The sequence below is a fragment of the Callospermophilus lateralis genome, chromosome 17, assembly GCF_048772815.1.
Source record: "Callospermophilus lateralis isolate mCalLat2 chromosome 17, mCalLat2.hap1, whole genome shotgun sequence".
Lineage (NCBI taxonomy): Eukaryota > Metazoa > Chordata > Mammalia > Rodentia > Sciuridae > Callospermophilus > Callospermophilus lateralis.
Window position 1 is genome coordinate 66,316,260 of NC_135321.1, and position 14,507 is coordinate 66,330,766.

The following is a 14,507-nucleotide window of genomic DNA, read 5'->3' on the forward strand; positions in this document are numbered from 1 at the left end:
GCCTTTCCACTGAGAGGCCTCAGTAGGTGGAGGCAGGAAGTCTGATTTCCAACACTGAGATCCAGGCTGACCTTCTGGAAGGTGAGGAGGGGAAGACCAGTCCCTCTTCTGGATCAATATCCCCTGCAAAGGACCTCTGTGGTCAGAAGCCCCAGTTTCTTCTGAGCCTAAGGCCGGGTGTCACAGCTGGGTAGGATGCCCCACTGCACTGGGATCTTGGATCCACACCATGGCACGCCTGCCCCCAAGTGATCACAGTCGTGCATATATGTCCAGGGGGACTCAGGGGTCAGGGTACCTGAGTTCTATGTCTGTGTAAATCCATCAAGGTATCTTTCAGCTCCTTTTCCCCGCCTTTCGGGTGAGTGCAGATGAAGTTGGTAGGAGCCTCTAGGCTAGTTAGTCTCTTGTCATTCAGAATCTTTTCAAAATGAAAACAAGAGTTTGCTCACCAACGTGTCACCTACCAACTTTACAAATTAAATCATGTTATACATGAACCACTTCCAGGGCCACCTAGTCACAAAGGGGAAGATGGGTGTTAACTTGGGTTAATTTACATGCTTTAGCATTAAAATGACAGGTTGTACAGCCCCCCTTCCTGCCCCTCCTCCCCTACAGCCCCCAGGCCTCCAGGTGCAATTCTGGCCAAAGAGTATCCAATTTAGTCTTTTTGTGGAGTTTCTGCTTACTAAACCCCAGGCCCCTCAGTGAGACGGGCACTCTGTAACAGTGTCCACATTATGCTTTCAATCAGCCTTGCTACTCTGCCACTGCAAATTATTTTTTAAATGGACCTGCTTCTTTCTCTTCCTCTCTCCGTGTTCCTCCCTAATCTCTCCCCTCCCTAATCTCTGGGGAAACAAGATTACCTTTCTTCCCCCATCCCAGGCAGAGTTATCTGTCCTGGAGCACACGCCCACCATAGGAAAGAAGTAATCCAGACTTTGGAGATGGTACCAGAAGAATCTCAGAAATGACTGTCTCCCACATTAACAAGTGAATTACAGCTCCAACAGAGAACACCAGGAATGGGTAGCCTTTGAGTCACCTCTTTAAAAGCCCCCTGTTCCTGCTGATGGCAGAGTCACAGCCTCTGGGACAGGTGTCCCCTGTGCTTCTCCTTTACTAGCAAAGCAATAGAGCTCTTTTTCCTCTTTCTCAAAACCATGTCCTTGTTATTGGATTGGCATTGTGGACGAGGACCAAACTTTCCCTAACAGCTCCACAGCAATCCTGGGGGGACTGCAGAAGTGCAAACACCAGGTGGCCTGATTGCCTAACCGCTTGCATACTGCCTGGGGCCTGCCAGACCAGCTGGCCGCAGCCCTTCCTTAGGCCTTTGCTCCCTGTATGTGTAATGGACGTTTTATGACTATTATAAAAATAGTATAAATATAATGACCGACATTGCACTTTTCATGTTTGCTTTTTAACTTTCTCCTCATTTGTTATTGAGCAATTAAACTCAAAAGGCAGCCATTCCAGGCTGTGCCATGTGTTTATTATTATTATTATTGTTTTTACATTGTTTTCACATGTCCACATGAGCTTTTCCTTCATTAAACATGATTCACTTTCTAATCATTATGATATATGGAAACGGCATATAAAAAAGGGGTCACAGCACAAATGGGTGGGTGCTCATTTAGCAGAGTGCCGTTTTCATGAGAATGAACAGAGACTGATTCCCATTCCTTTCCCACCTTCCCTTTTTCAGTTTCACAATTTAGGTTTATAAAATAAGGCAGCATGTTCACGCCAAATTAAGTTACAAAAAATTGTGCTGTATATGGAGAATAATGAGCGCAATGCATTCCACTATTGTCATGTATTTTTTTTTTAAAAGTCAGCAAACCAAACAACTGAATTTGAGAAAAAGTTCAGTGCTTGGAAATCTAGAGAAAGTACAGTGGTTGGAAAGAAAGCCAGTTGAGGAGCAGCGGAGAGGACCTAAGTTACTGTCGTCACTGCCTGTCTCAGGGTTCCACAGGGGCAAAATGAAGTGGGATGCAGACACCAGACAACTGGGACCAGGGTCCACACTGGTGACAGGCACAGGATGCCAGGCATCGGTTTTGTCCTCCTGCTGGGCCTACCGCAGACACCTACTTCAGAGCCTGAGCGATCTCAGGAAAAAGCAAGATTGTTCTGAAGCAAGTTCCCCTCAGAGCTATCTTAGGTGTCTGTCTCACAAGGAAACGGAGTCAAAGACCGAATGCCAGACCTGTAACTGACTTTTAATAAAAGTCCCCAGTGTGTAAAGACTTCATGCAGTTTACTGCAGGAGACAGCATTCTTGACCACATGGCCCAGGCCAGTTTCCCACCACTGTCCCTGTCCCCTACCAAGTGCACCAGCTGCACTTTGAATGCAAGGCCCGCGGTAGAGAAGCTGTGCAGTGCTCCTGGACTCACAGGTCTGATCTCCTTACAGGTGCAACAGGGGAGCATCCCCAGGCCCACGGGTGACCGAGGCCTGTGAGCCTCTGCCCGACAGGTGGAATTCTACTTCTGCACTCCTTTCAAAGCGTGAAGTGCTTACTGTCTGCAGAGATTTCTATAAGATACCCGCTCTTTGCATGGTCTGGCTCTGCATGAACTAAGGCGAACTTTGTTCAGCTCGTCCCTTTTCTCAGGGACGCTGCCAGCATAACAGTCTTAACAGGGCTCTCTATTCTATTAAACAGGCTGTTGATAGTGGGTCTCATATTTAGTTACACAGATTCATTTTAAAGCTTTATTTTGCTGGATGAATCTCCAAAGTGTGATCACTAATGTTTTTGTGAGTGTAAGACTACAGCACTTCAGATTCGGGAAGAACAACCATACCTTCAGGCACAGTGTATGAGCCTGTCCGTGGGGATGTTCATAATGTCAAATCACAAGTTCTGACACTTTATTTATTTTTTTTTAATGCAGTCTCACTGTCCTGGGTGCAGCAATGGAAGGCAATCACTAAATCCCCCCTCAAAAACCCAACACCCCATCATTCTTCCAGGTGAACCTGAAGCCCATGTGTGCCCTGCTCATCTTCTCTATGTCCTCTCATGGAAAAAAGTGATGGCGAATGCATCTGGAGGGAAGCAGATAGTCTTCTGGGGGTCACTTGGTGAAAAGACAGGATCACCTACAGAAAATGGGACCCCAGATCTGTGCCAGGCACAGGCGTGGGACTCAATGCGGCATCACATGGTGAGGGCACTGCCCACCCCTGGTGCATTAATGTGCTGTTGGCCCAGGACCGTGGCAAACTCAGGCCCCCGCAGACCCCAGCAAGATACACTCCGCACAGACTCCCTCACAGCCCAGAGAGCACAGCATGGCTCCAGCCTACTTGTCCCAAGGGCTGTTTAGATTTAAAATTCCGTGGGGCTCATCACCACATCATGCACTAGAGCAAAAGTGAATCAAAACTCGGGGCCTGATGAGGGCAAAGCTGCAGGGTCCACGCACTCATGAGGAGCATGTGCTAGAAGGCAGCATCATGGCCAGAAGACACACAGATTCAGGGAGAGGGACAGGCTACATACAGGGCAGCATGCACAGCAGGCCTCCAGGTTTGTTTTAAAAACAAATATATATGCCGAGGAAAGATACTGGAAAAACAGGAACTAAAAAGTCAAGATCATTTCTGGGAGTTAGAATCAATTTTTTTTGAAGTGTTTCCTCTATTCTTTGTTTTTTCAAATAATCATCAACAAACAGTAATGGCAAAACCAAACCAATTCAATGTTTCTAAAAATAAGGCTAGTTCTCACCAGAGTGCCCATCTGAAAACTCTTGAGAAGGTCACAGAACCTTTCTCTGTTCTAAAGGCGGCTGTGTCTAGGAGCTGGGTGTGCATACTGCACCTCTCTGGTTACAAGGCTGTGACCAGTTCCCAGGAAGATGACTTTTATCTATTTGTTTCTCCTAGTCTCCAGCTTGTCTTCTTCCAACTCAGACATGGGGGCTAATGCCATAGTAAGAATCTATTGTTTTAAAGATGCTAATTCCCAAGGTTTAAAAGAATCAAATGCACATCCAGGTCAAAGGGATGATGAGGTATCTAAACCAAGGCAGTTTACATACTGCATCATGTAGCTCAAAGTTTCCATATTCTGGTAAGCAATCTAATTTCTAAGGACTTACTCTAGAGGTGATAGTAATTAATCTCTTAAATTGTTAAAGGGATCATCTAAAAATATATTCAATAAATCATAACCTGGAGTTTGTGACAATTCAAGTGAAAACCAAACGTGGCCAATTATTATACTATAAGAGTTGTTATTATCCACCCACAGCAAGACAATCTGCGGTTCTGGCCCAAGCCTGGCCCCTGCCGGTTTTGGTAAAGGCTATCAAACTAAAAATGGCTAGATAAATGGCTGGAAAAATCTAAAGAAAAGTATCATTTCATGAAATGTGCAAAGAACGTGATATTCAAATTTCAGTATTTATGAGCAAAGTTTAAGTGGAACACGAACCTGATAGTTTGCTAGTTAATTTTTTTTTTTTTTTTTTGGCACTGGGGATTGAACTCTGGGCACTTGACCACTGAGCCACATCCCCAGCCCTATTTTGTATTTTATTTAGAGACAGGGTCTCACTGAGTTGCTTAGTGCCTCACTGAGTTGCTGAGGCTGGCTTTGAACTTGCAATCTGTGTGCCTCAGCCTCCTGAGCTGCTGGATTATAGGTGTGCACCACCAGGTCTGGCTACCTGCTTATTCTTTTATATCTCTTTTCCTTCTCCTCTCCCCTCCCCTCCCCTCCTTCATTTGGTGCTATTCACAGTAGCTAATCAAAACCAAACAAACAAACAATGGAAATGCCTTTGGGATGAAAGAAAACCAGGGCAGGGCCTCCAGCTACTCCCCTGAGAGGTACCAGCCCCACACCTCCAACTGCTCTCTAGGAGGACAAGACCTAGGGAATAGCACTCACTAGACACTCCAGAGGATTCAGACATGGAGTGTCTCCCTCCCTTTCTTTCTTTCTTGGGTTAAAACCACAGACACTCTACCACTGAACTATGTCCCTGACCCTTTTCATTTTTTTATTTTGAGACAAGTCTCATCAGGTTGCTTAGAGCCTTGCTAAGTTGCTGAGGCTGGCCTTGAACTTGTGATCCTCCTGCCACAGTGTCCCGGTAGCTGGGATAGCAGGCATGTGCCGCACACCCATCTCTGTTACATCTTGTCTGGGCTGCTTTCCTACTATGACCACCTCCTGAAAGCCTAAAATACAGACTCACCCTTTCCAGCAGAAGTTTGCCAGACCTACTAGAGCTTTTACAAGGTGGTCGTAGTTCCTGTTCTCAGCCACTAGGTGGAAGAAGAGCTCCTTAACTAGCAGGAAGAATTAAACCCAAACTGGCTGCTTTCCAGAGGATACTAGGCTCCCAGTTAAGTCATCCCCAAAGTCAGCCCTTTCAACAGTGCAGAACTGTTTTTCTATATGTATACAATAAACCATAAACTAAAGAAGCTCAAGGATCCATTGGTCCAGAACTAAATTCTGTACTGAAATCAGACATTTATCCACCTCTGCATGCCTAAAATAAATATCACATAACCTGCCTCATGAAGAGACTCTGTGGCCTGCTCCTATCACCTGGGGGACTGTGACATAATCACTTGTGCGACCTGGATTTAGAGTTAGCTGTGCCTGTGGGCTGGGCACCAACTTTAATTTTAACTGAGTTTAAGTGATTTTAGGATTTGACCGACGCCTGTTAGCAGCGCTGTACAGACACTCTGTGGCCAGATTTCATACAGGCGTCAGTGAAGGCCCACGCATCGCATCTGCACGTTTACCATCACACCAAGGCCACATTAGACGGCAGAGAAGGGCACGGGATGGCGTGGCCTACGCGGTATCACCCCTGCTCCTCGTGTCTCCGAGAAGCACTGAGCTCTGCCCAGAGGTGGGGCAGAGGCAAGCGACCCAGGCAGGCGCCCACACCAGCCCCTCACCAGCACCCTCTGCTGCCACTCCTGTGCCCTTTTTCTATTCTGTAACTTTGGTTTTGGACTTTCCCAAGGCCGAAGAAAAGCTCACACGGACTGACCATGTGGCTCGAGGACTCCGGTCTTCTCCCTCTCTCTCTCACAGGCCTTTGTTCCTTGCTGAAGCATGGAAAGTGGTAAGCATCATGACCCTCCATCCCTAAGTCCCCACCAGCTCCCACAGCAATGGCATGCACTCTGTGTCCATAATACCGTCACTGCCATCGCGCACCTGAAATGTGGGCAGTAACTTCCAGCTGTCCTCTAACACTCACCGGAGGTCCACCCCCAGCCCACGATGCCTTGAGGCTTGATATCCTGGGACCTGAGAGATGAGCATCCCCCCTGTCTGCTGGGGTCTTTACCTCTCCACTGCTCTCCTCCTGCTCTCTCCACACACCTTTCTGTGCTGAGGCTGACTTTTGAAGTCACCAGACCACTCTCCTGTGGCACCTACAGGCTGGGTTCTCTGTTTTTTTTCTGGTGGAGCCACAGGAACTGTTTTCCCTCCTTTGCATGCCTGTGCTGTGGAGTTGGGGCTGTAGGTGCTGGGGACCCTCGTTCTGCACCACCCTGGAGCTGGGAAGGCCCAGACTCTCTTGTCTTTAGTAATGTTGGTCTTTATTAATTGGCAGCCAAAGTGCTGACTGTGTTCATAAACTGTGATTTTTCCTTTGCAATTAGCAAGCAAGCAGCAATGTCACCCTGGGTCATTGTGTGAGCACCTGCCATCCCAGCCACCCCTGCAGGCCACTATGTGACAACCTACCATCCCAGCCGCCCCTGCAGGTCACCATGTGAGTACCTGCCATCCGAGCACAGTATTGTCCATTAAAATTAAAGCTCCTGACTGCTTCCCCACCCCATCAAATCTCTGCTTGACACAGCAGTGGGCCTCATTCAGAAGAACCCTTGGAAATTCACAGAGCCCAACCAGCATCACAGGGTGGACGGGGTGCTCTCTCCCATGGGTTCCCAGCAGTGCCTCTCACCTTGCATAGTAGTCATTGGGTGGAACGGCTTCTTGAAAGAACTGGAACTGATATAAATAAAGTCCAATCAGGTGCCCAGCAGTGAAAATCGCCAGCAGAACACAGAGGCAGCTGAACAGCAATGGGTCGAACGTCCGGCACCAGGACCACCAGGTGCACAGACCCAGAAATACAAAGAAATAGACAGCCGAGGTCAAAGACGGCAGCATCATACCTGGGGAGAGGAAGACCGTCAGGAACAGCAGGGCTAGAGAGCACCGTGGGGCAGCAAATCCCTTCCCCTGCCCTTAGCCAGGGAGCAGTTTTAGAGAGGTTACTCATACTTAATTAACATAACCAGAAATGGTGCTGCATTTACCATGAAGAGATCACCCTGAAGGGCTAGTTTTTAAGAGCAGTGAAAGACCAGAGGATGGAGAAGACCTCCTTGCAGCATTTCAGGCCAGTGAGCATCTCCTTCACACCAACAGAATCAATCTGCATATTTACTTGCCTGCTTCTCTGTTTCCAAATGTTGGGGGCACTCATGTCTGTCCGTCCCAACCTTCCCAACACCATTTTATTTGCTTTACTGTTAAGTTAACTAAGATCTGACCTCTGGTGGCAGCTCACGTCTCACTAAAATTTCGTCTAGCCACCAGGATTTGGAGTTTCTTGTCTCTAAGGGCAGCGTGGAAGACCAGGCAGCTGTGTTCAACACAATTTATTGGGCATTGTGAAAGGAGCGCTAAGATGCTGGGTTTGATTTTTTGAGAAATTCTACCTTCTTTTTCTATCTTTTTTTTTTTTTTCCTACTAAAACTTAAGTACTTCATTTTGGACGTTCCCTCTGGACAGTGTGGGTGCATGCACTGCGGCAAGCTCCCTGTGCTGGTGGCGGTGGGCTGGGAGGAGGGAGAAGATGGAGATAACATCATCATGGAATAAGCCGTCTACGGCCAAAATTGAAAGGAAGTGAGTCTCTTCTGGAAGATTACCATCTAGCTTCCGAAGAAAAATAGTGTATCCTGAGAGTTAAATTAAGATTTCAAATGACTCCGTCCAGAGACATGCTGGGAGGTAGGAGGGTGGCTGCCGGGTCCCCTCAGATGGTAAGGGCAACAGATCACCCTCAGAGCAAGAGGAATGGTGTTATTCTGACCTCCACCCAGAAAATGAGGTCACTCGGTATGGAAAAGGGTATTAACAGGGCTGTCACGGGTGTACTGTTGGGGCCCATCACCAGGTCAGGACCAGAACCACAGAGAACACAACTTTCTCCTGTGCCCCGTCGGCATGCTGGGTTCCCAGGCCTGACAGTTGTTAGTGTCAGCTGCCTCCTCCCGCAACGCACCGCCTCCTCCCGCAACGCACCGCCTCCTCCCGCAACGCACCGCCTCCTCCCGCAACGCACCGCCTCCTCCCGCAACGCACCGCCTCCTCCCGCAACGCACCGCCTCCTCCCGCAACGCACCGCCTCCTCCCGCAACGCACCGCCTCCTCCCGCAACGCACCGCCTCCTCCCGCAACGCACCGCCTCCTCCACAGTGCCCTGGGCGGCGCAGTCAGGACCCACTCACCGGAGGACCCCAGCAGCACGGTGACCACGACCTTGCCGGCGGTGGTTATCATGTTGCCGATGAACTCCTTGAGTCTGGAGGCCACAGAGGCCACCCTGCGGAACATCTTCAGCTTGGCGCTTTCCTCCAGCTCGCCCTCCGCGCCGTCCCCGTCTGCGTCCCCGTCCAACAGGGCATCTTCTGAGTCCGCCTTTTCCCCAGCAGCCTAAAGAAATGACACAGAAGCTGCTGCAGGCCGGCCAGATGCCGCGGGGCTCCTGCTGCAAAGGGCAGTGAGTGAGGTCATTTCCCAAGTCAGCAACACCGCGCGCGTCACCCTGTAGCCCAGGCATGGTGGTGACCCATGCCACTGTGGCCTTTCCTGAGGAGGTGAGCAGAAAGATGGCCAGCAGGACACGGGGGCAGCTGAACAGCAATGACGCTCCATCAGGTCCCCGGACAGGCTCTGCCAATGCTGCTCCCTTGGTGTGCCCTTGGGGTGCTCTAGGGTTGAGCAGACCACCTACCCTTCACCCCAGAGGGTGGCCCCCCAGGGCTCAGGGCGTCCCTTTGCTTTCTGAAGTCCATGCCCGTTCACTATTTCGGGACTCTGGGGCGTGGTCTCGGGCTACTTGGCTAAGTGCACAGTTGCCCCTGTCTTAACATTTTTAGAGGCCAACTCCCGGATCCACCCTGGACAATTGAGCCCCTCAGGAAACACTCCCTCCAGAACACACAGGTGCTTTTTCCACTGGGGATGCAAACCCGGTTTGCTTGTCTTGTTTTAAAAGATAAAATAGGAATTTTTTTTTTCCCTCATCCATACACATAGCCATCACCCTGAGACTAGAGGACTCTGAGATCAGGAGACTGTTTGCATCTGTCTCTAGGTCGACAGACTTCACAGCTTTGGCTGGGCCAGGCGCTCTGAGCTAGTCAGCTCCAGGTCAGCAGTGAAAAGCGGAGCCTGGCCTTTCCAGTCCCAGGGTCATGGTCTCCCGATGATGCTGGTGAGGGTGCCGCCTGTCTGCCTGAGCTCATGGGGTCGGGGAGGTAGGTAGGACTGCTGCCAAGATGAAGGAAGTTGAGGCCTCCAGGACACGGAGACGGAGGCCAGGGAAGAGAGCCAGCCCCTCTCCGCACCCACACGTACACACGCATACGCACACACATGTGCATTCACCCCCCCCCACCATAGGAGGGCTGTGTGGGCCCCTGGAGCCCCTGGGCATAGAGGGCCCTGCTCTGCCATCACAGCGTGAGGCCAGTCCCGGGGCTGTGCAGCCACACCCTCAGCTGAGTGCAGATGGGACATGGGAAACAGTCACGTCTGTGCTGGACGCACGCAGACGCTTCCCTGTCGTCATTCCCTAAACGACGAAGCACAACAGGTCTTCACGTGGCATTTGTATATATTTTTTGAGGCAAAAAGAATGTCTCATGCCTCCAACATTTTTATCCACACAACGCCCGGTGTGTCCGAATCACTCTAGTAAAAGACACAGCAGTGACTGTGTGGCCACGTAATTGATGAGCCATCTAAATATCTCCAGTAAGGAATCAAATAGTGAAGGACTGACGGAAAGGGTGGCTCCCTTAGATCTGAGGTCAGGGAGACTCTCTTAGAGGAGGTGACATGTCATGAGGTCAAGTCCCAGGAAAGGGGACTCTGGGCAGAGGGAAGAGCTGGCCCGAGGCTCTGGGATGTGCTCAGAGGGAAGGCAGGTGTTCTTGCCATGGCCTCTTCTGCACCCTTAAAGGACCACCATCAGGTTTTCAGCCTTCTGATTCTCAGAGGATGAACTTGCCGTCTACTTTACTGAGGGAAGATTACTAAACTGCCTCAAGCCCATCAAAAAGCTTTCCTGAGGCCTGTCTGCAAGCCATGCAGTCTGCCTTCCTCCTGTAGCAATGCAAGCTGCAAGTGCTCCAGCAAACTCGACTGGATCTCATCTGCTCAGGACAGCAGGAAGAGGAATGGCTCAGCCACTCCTCCTGTGTCCCGCATCACAACACACTCCATTTCTCTCTCATGACCCCCATCAACAAACAAACATGCTTCACTATCTAATCTTAGAGGAGACCCAGCCTTTGCCTCCCAAAGGGAATCTCTCCAAAAAGTTTGAGCAGACCCTACTCCAGTTCCCCTGCAATTCTGATGTGCATGCACTTGAGCTGCTGGGGAATAAGCAGAGGGGAGACAGCAGCTGGCAGCCCTGCTGTGGTCAGGGGAGGAGGGAGGGGCGTGTCTGTGGCACAGGTGTTAGAGGTCCAGTCGGCAGGAGTAGCAGTGACTCTGCCGTGGGGGTCAGAGAGACGGGGGGGGCGGGGGGACAAAGGTTGTTCCTGTGCTTGTCTTTATTGGTGGCAGAGGACGGGGAAGCAGGCTGGAGGCTTGGGGGCAAGCCTGGGCTGGGAATCCCACCCCAGATCCCTCCAGGTGCTCTGGTGGCAGAGTCCAGCAGGCAGCCAGAGCAGCAGTTGGCAGTATTTGGGGCAGCAGGAACTGCAGAGGCCTGTTTGGGACTCACTGGAGGGTGAGTGGGTCTTATGTGGGGCTCTGATAGTACCTGAGCTGGGGACAGAGATGGTCACCTCTCTGCTGCTGCCCGCCTGCAGCCCCTCCCTTGGCCTCAGCATCAAGGCAGGGACCCCTGGGGAACAGAACCCAGTGGTTCTCCTTGCTTGCCCACATGCCGTGGCTGGCATCCTTGATTAGCCGCAGGCCCAGCCTCAGGCCCCTTCCTGTCGGCCTACTCCAGCTCCTGGAGGACAGGAAGACCAGGGTCCTCCTCCAGCACAGCCCTGGAGGCCACCCCAGGTCACCCTGGCACAGGCGGGCATCCGTGGCCTACCCTCCTTACTCTCAGTGAGTGGGCACGGAAACCATCCATCCAGGAAGGAGCTCGGCCTGCGCCTTTACACTGCACTGAAGGAGGGGATGGCCGTGAGGCCTGCCTGGGACACAGAAATGCACCGGTGACGACTGTGACAGATGACTTACTATTCAATTATGCAATGGCTGCGGATGTAGATTAAATCAAGCGGCAATGTGCTCCGGCAGCCTTTCCGAGCTTGTACAAACGGCTCCCCTGACCTCTCCAGGCAGGACGGCTGCTGGCTGTCATAAACACACTGCTGCACGTGAGGCCCTGCAGCATTTTACACCAGAACCCCTGGGGCCCTCGGCTGGAAATGCTTTCTGAGCCGGCTAAGCTGAGTGGGCGAGGGAGGTGGGGTGGGCTGCGAACCCACTGGCCTGGCCGGCGGGGCTGGCTCCTGACAGGCAGGCTTGTCCCCTTGGTCATCTGCTGCAGCCTCAGCAGGGCCAGCAGGGCAGGGCTCCCTCTGGATTGTTTACCAACAGGCAGAGTCCAGATTGCACCTGGCCTGGGAGCTGGGTGAGCTGCAGTTGTAAACAGCCCCCCAGCCCCTGGTTCCGGGGTGCCTGGGCGAAGACAAAGTGAGCCCTCCAGGGCACTACAAGCCACAGAAACATCCCAGGGAATCACTGTCCATGTTAAAACCTAATGTGCATTTAAAGACGTTTTAGTCCTTTACCTCCCTCTTTAAAAGATGCTGATTCCCACAGGAAATCCTGACACCGGCAAGGAGGGACCTAGGGAGCTGAGGCCAAGTGAAGTGAACCAGGCCCAGGAAGACAGACCCACAGGGCCTGAACCCGCAAGAGCAGGGCCAAGGCAGAGCTGGGCTGCGGGGTGGGGGTGGGTGGCAAGGGGCCAGGGCCAGGTGCAGGGACGGCTCTGTTGACCTCCTGCAGAGCCTGCTGACCAGGTGAAGAGCAGGTGTACTCCCAGATAGGTGAAAGGGATTTTAAATGCTCACAACACATGGAAATAGCAGGAATTTGAGGAAATTAATGTGCTGAGGACCCTGAGTTGGTCATTCTACGTGTCTACAGGAACCCAAACAGCACAGTGCACCATGAATACGCAACTGGTGTCTGTCCATTAAGATACAGCAAAGAACTGAGGTGATTTGAACGGCAGCAGCCTCAGAATCACTCATGCCCTGAATTCACCCTCAGAATTTCTGATTTAGTAAGTCCAAGGTTGAACCTGGCAGCCTGACCTCCTGGTGGTCCCCAGATGATCCTCAGGGTTTATTCCAATCCAGACTGACTGACACATGGAAGGGTGGGGGACGTGGAGGTGTGGTCCCACAGGCAGCTCTGTCTTCTCTGTGTGGAGCTGATTAGAAGCCCTTGGGCTGGGCTGTGGTGGGTGGGCAGCCTCCTGGGGTGAGAGGTGTCTAGTCCTTGTCTTGGTGCACAGAACATGGTGCCCCACAGAGCTGTAGCCACCATACGTGGAGCCCCTACTTGTGGTAGGCACTGGCGCTGGGGTGTGGCTTCAGCACTGGGTCCCACTGGGGTGGCGCAATGCCAAGGTATTCTGTTGGAGTCACATCTCTGCAGACCTCTTTTATTTTGAAAAATATATTGAGGACATTTCTCTTTGGAACCTTGTTGGGGTCCAGTCAAGCTCAGACCCCAGACCAGAGCTTTTGGGCAATGGAAACTTGTTCCTATTATTTGTGGTGAGAAATCAGTTTTTAAAACACTTTCACAGGAATTTATTGAAGTCACACCCAGGAGTCTAAAGTCAGAGGCAAAGGGAGCGTGTTTCTGCAGTGTCACTAGTTTTTCATGCAGTGTGCCTTGTGACATGTTGACAACTGATCCTACAGAGAGCCCGAGGCAGGGAGCAAACATGCTATGATTCACTGTAAGGAACAGACATTTTCTCCAGAATCCCTTAGAGGTGAGAAGGCAAAGGAGGAAGTGGACTGGTGTGGGGTATCGCGAATGTCACCAAGCCCAATGTGAGGGCTTATTCCCTGCTAGACTGGCTTTGGGAAGATTGTTTTCCAAAATCACGAAAGCAATTTAAAGCACTCCCAGGTCATCTGGGAAAGGGAGTGTGTGGATGTGTGGGTTCCCACCGCCTGGAGAGCAATGGGCTTAACAAGAGGCTGGGGGGCAGGAACCAGGCAGGACAGCACAGGGGACCTGGCAGTGCCAGCACAGATGGCCTCTCCCTGGGCTTGTTCTGGCCCTGTGCTGGAACGTCTAAAAACTCCCCAGTTAGGTGGCCAAGTAAGAAGGCACCTGTCCTTAGGAGTCATCTGAACATCATGTGAGAAGCAAATGAACAGCAAAGGATACCAGCCAAGTGACAGTGACCATTCACATTAAAGGGATTTTGCTTTGAGATTTAAAAAGAAAATCACCCAATAGAAAAGCATAAAACCAAAGCAGCATTCACACATGCACACACATGCACACACATTGCACACATGCACACACGCACATGCATGCACACGTGCACATACATACACACACATTCGCCCACAATGCACACACACAAAAATGCACACAGACATACACATGAACACAATGCACACACGCACACACATGCACACACAATGCACACACAATGCACACACATGCATACACATGCACACAATGCACACGCATGCACACATAATGCATACACATGCACACGTGAATATGAGCACACACATGCACACTCATGGTGTGCTAGCCCTGCGCTACCCTTTCTTTCCTAGGAAACAGCTAAATTTGACTCTTCTAGACGACATGCCTGGTACTTGCTCTAGGAGTGGGGGGCACAAGCCTGGCTGGTGCTCCAAAGCTTCCTGAAAGACACAGGACCCATGAGATTACCTGTGATGGATCAAGATACAAAGAAAACCAACCTCTCTAAGTCTCTGTTATGAAGGTGTCAGAGGGGGCTGGGGATGTGGCTCGGTGGTGGAGTCTTTGCGTGGACCCTCAAGCCCCAGCACCGCAATACAAACAAACAAAAAGTCCCAAGACAACAATGACAAACTGGGGTGAAAAGGTTGGGCAGAGCAGGGATCAGCAGCCTGACTGCCTGCCCCATCCATCCCGCCATTCGGCACCTGCTCCCGAGCCCCGCTCTGCTCCAGGCCCTGTGCT

At 51.2% G+C, this 14,507-nt stretch overlaps 1 protein-coding gene across 1 annotated transcript in view; it reads right to left on the reverse strand.

The window, feature by feature from the left end:
* Piezo2 (piezo type mechanosensitive ion channel component 2) overlaps nucleotides 1-14,507 on the reverse strand; it is a 272,462-nt gene that overhangs the window by 130,065 nt on the left and 127,890 nt on the right. Inside the window, exons 6-7 of the mRNA XM_077105628.1 lie at nucleotides 8,543-8,747; nucleotides 6,984-7,197 (exon numbers count right to left, since the gene is read on the reverse strand). Of these exons, the coding sequence (XP_076961743.1) occupies nucleotides 6,984-7,197; nucleotides 8,543-8,747 (419 nt within the window). The remainder of the gene's footprint in view (nucleotides 1-6,983; nucleotides 7,198-8,542; nucleotides 8,748-14,507) is intronic.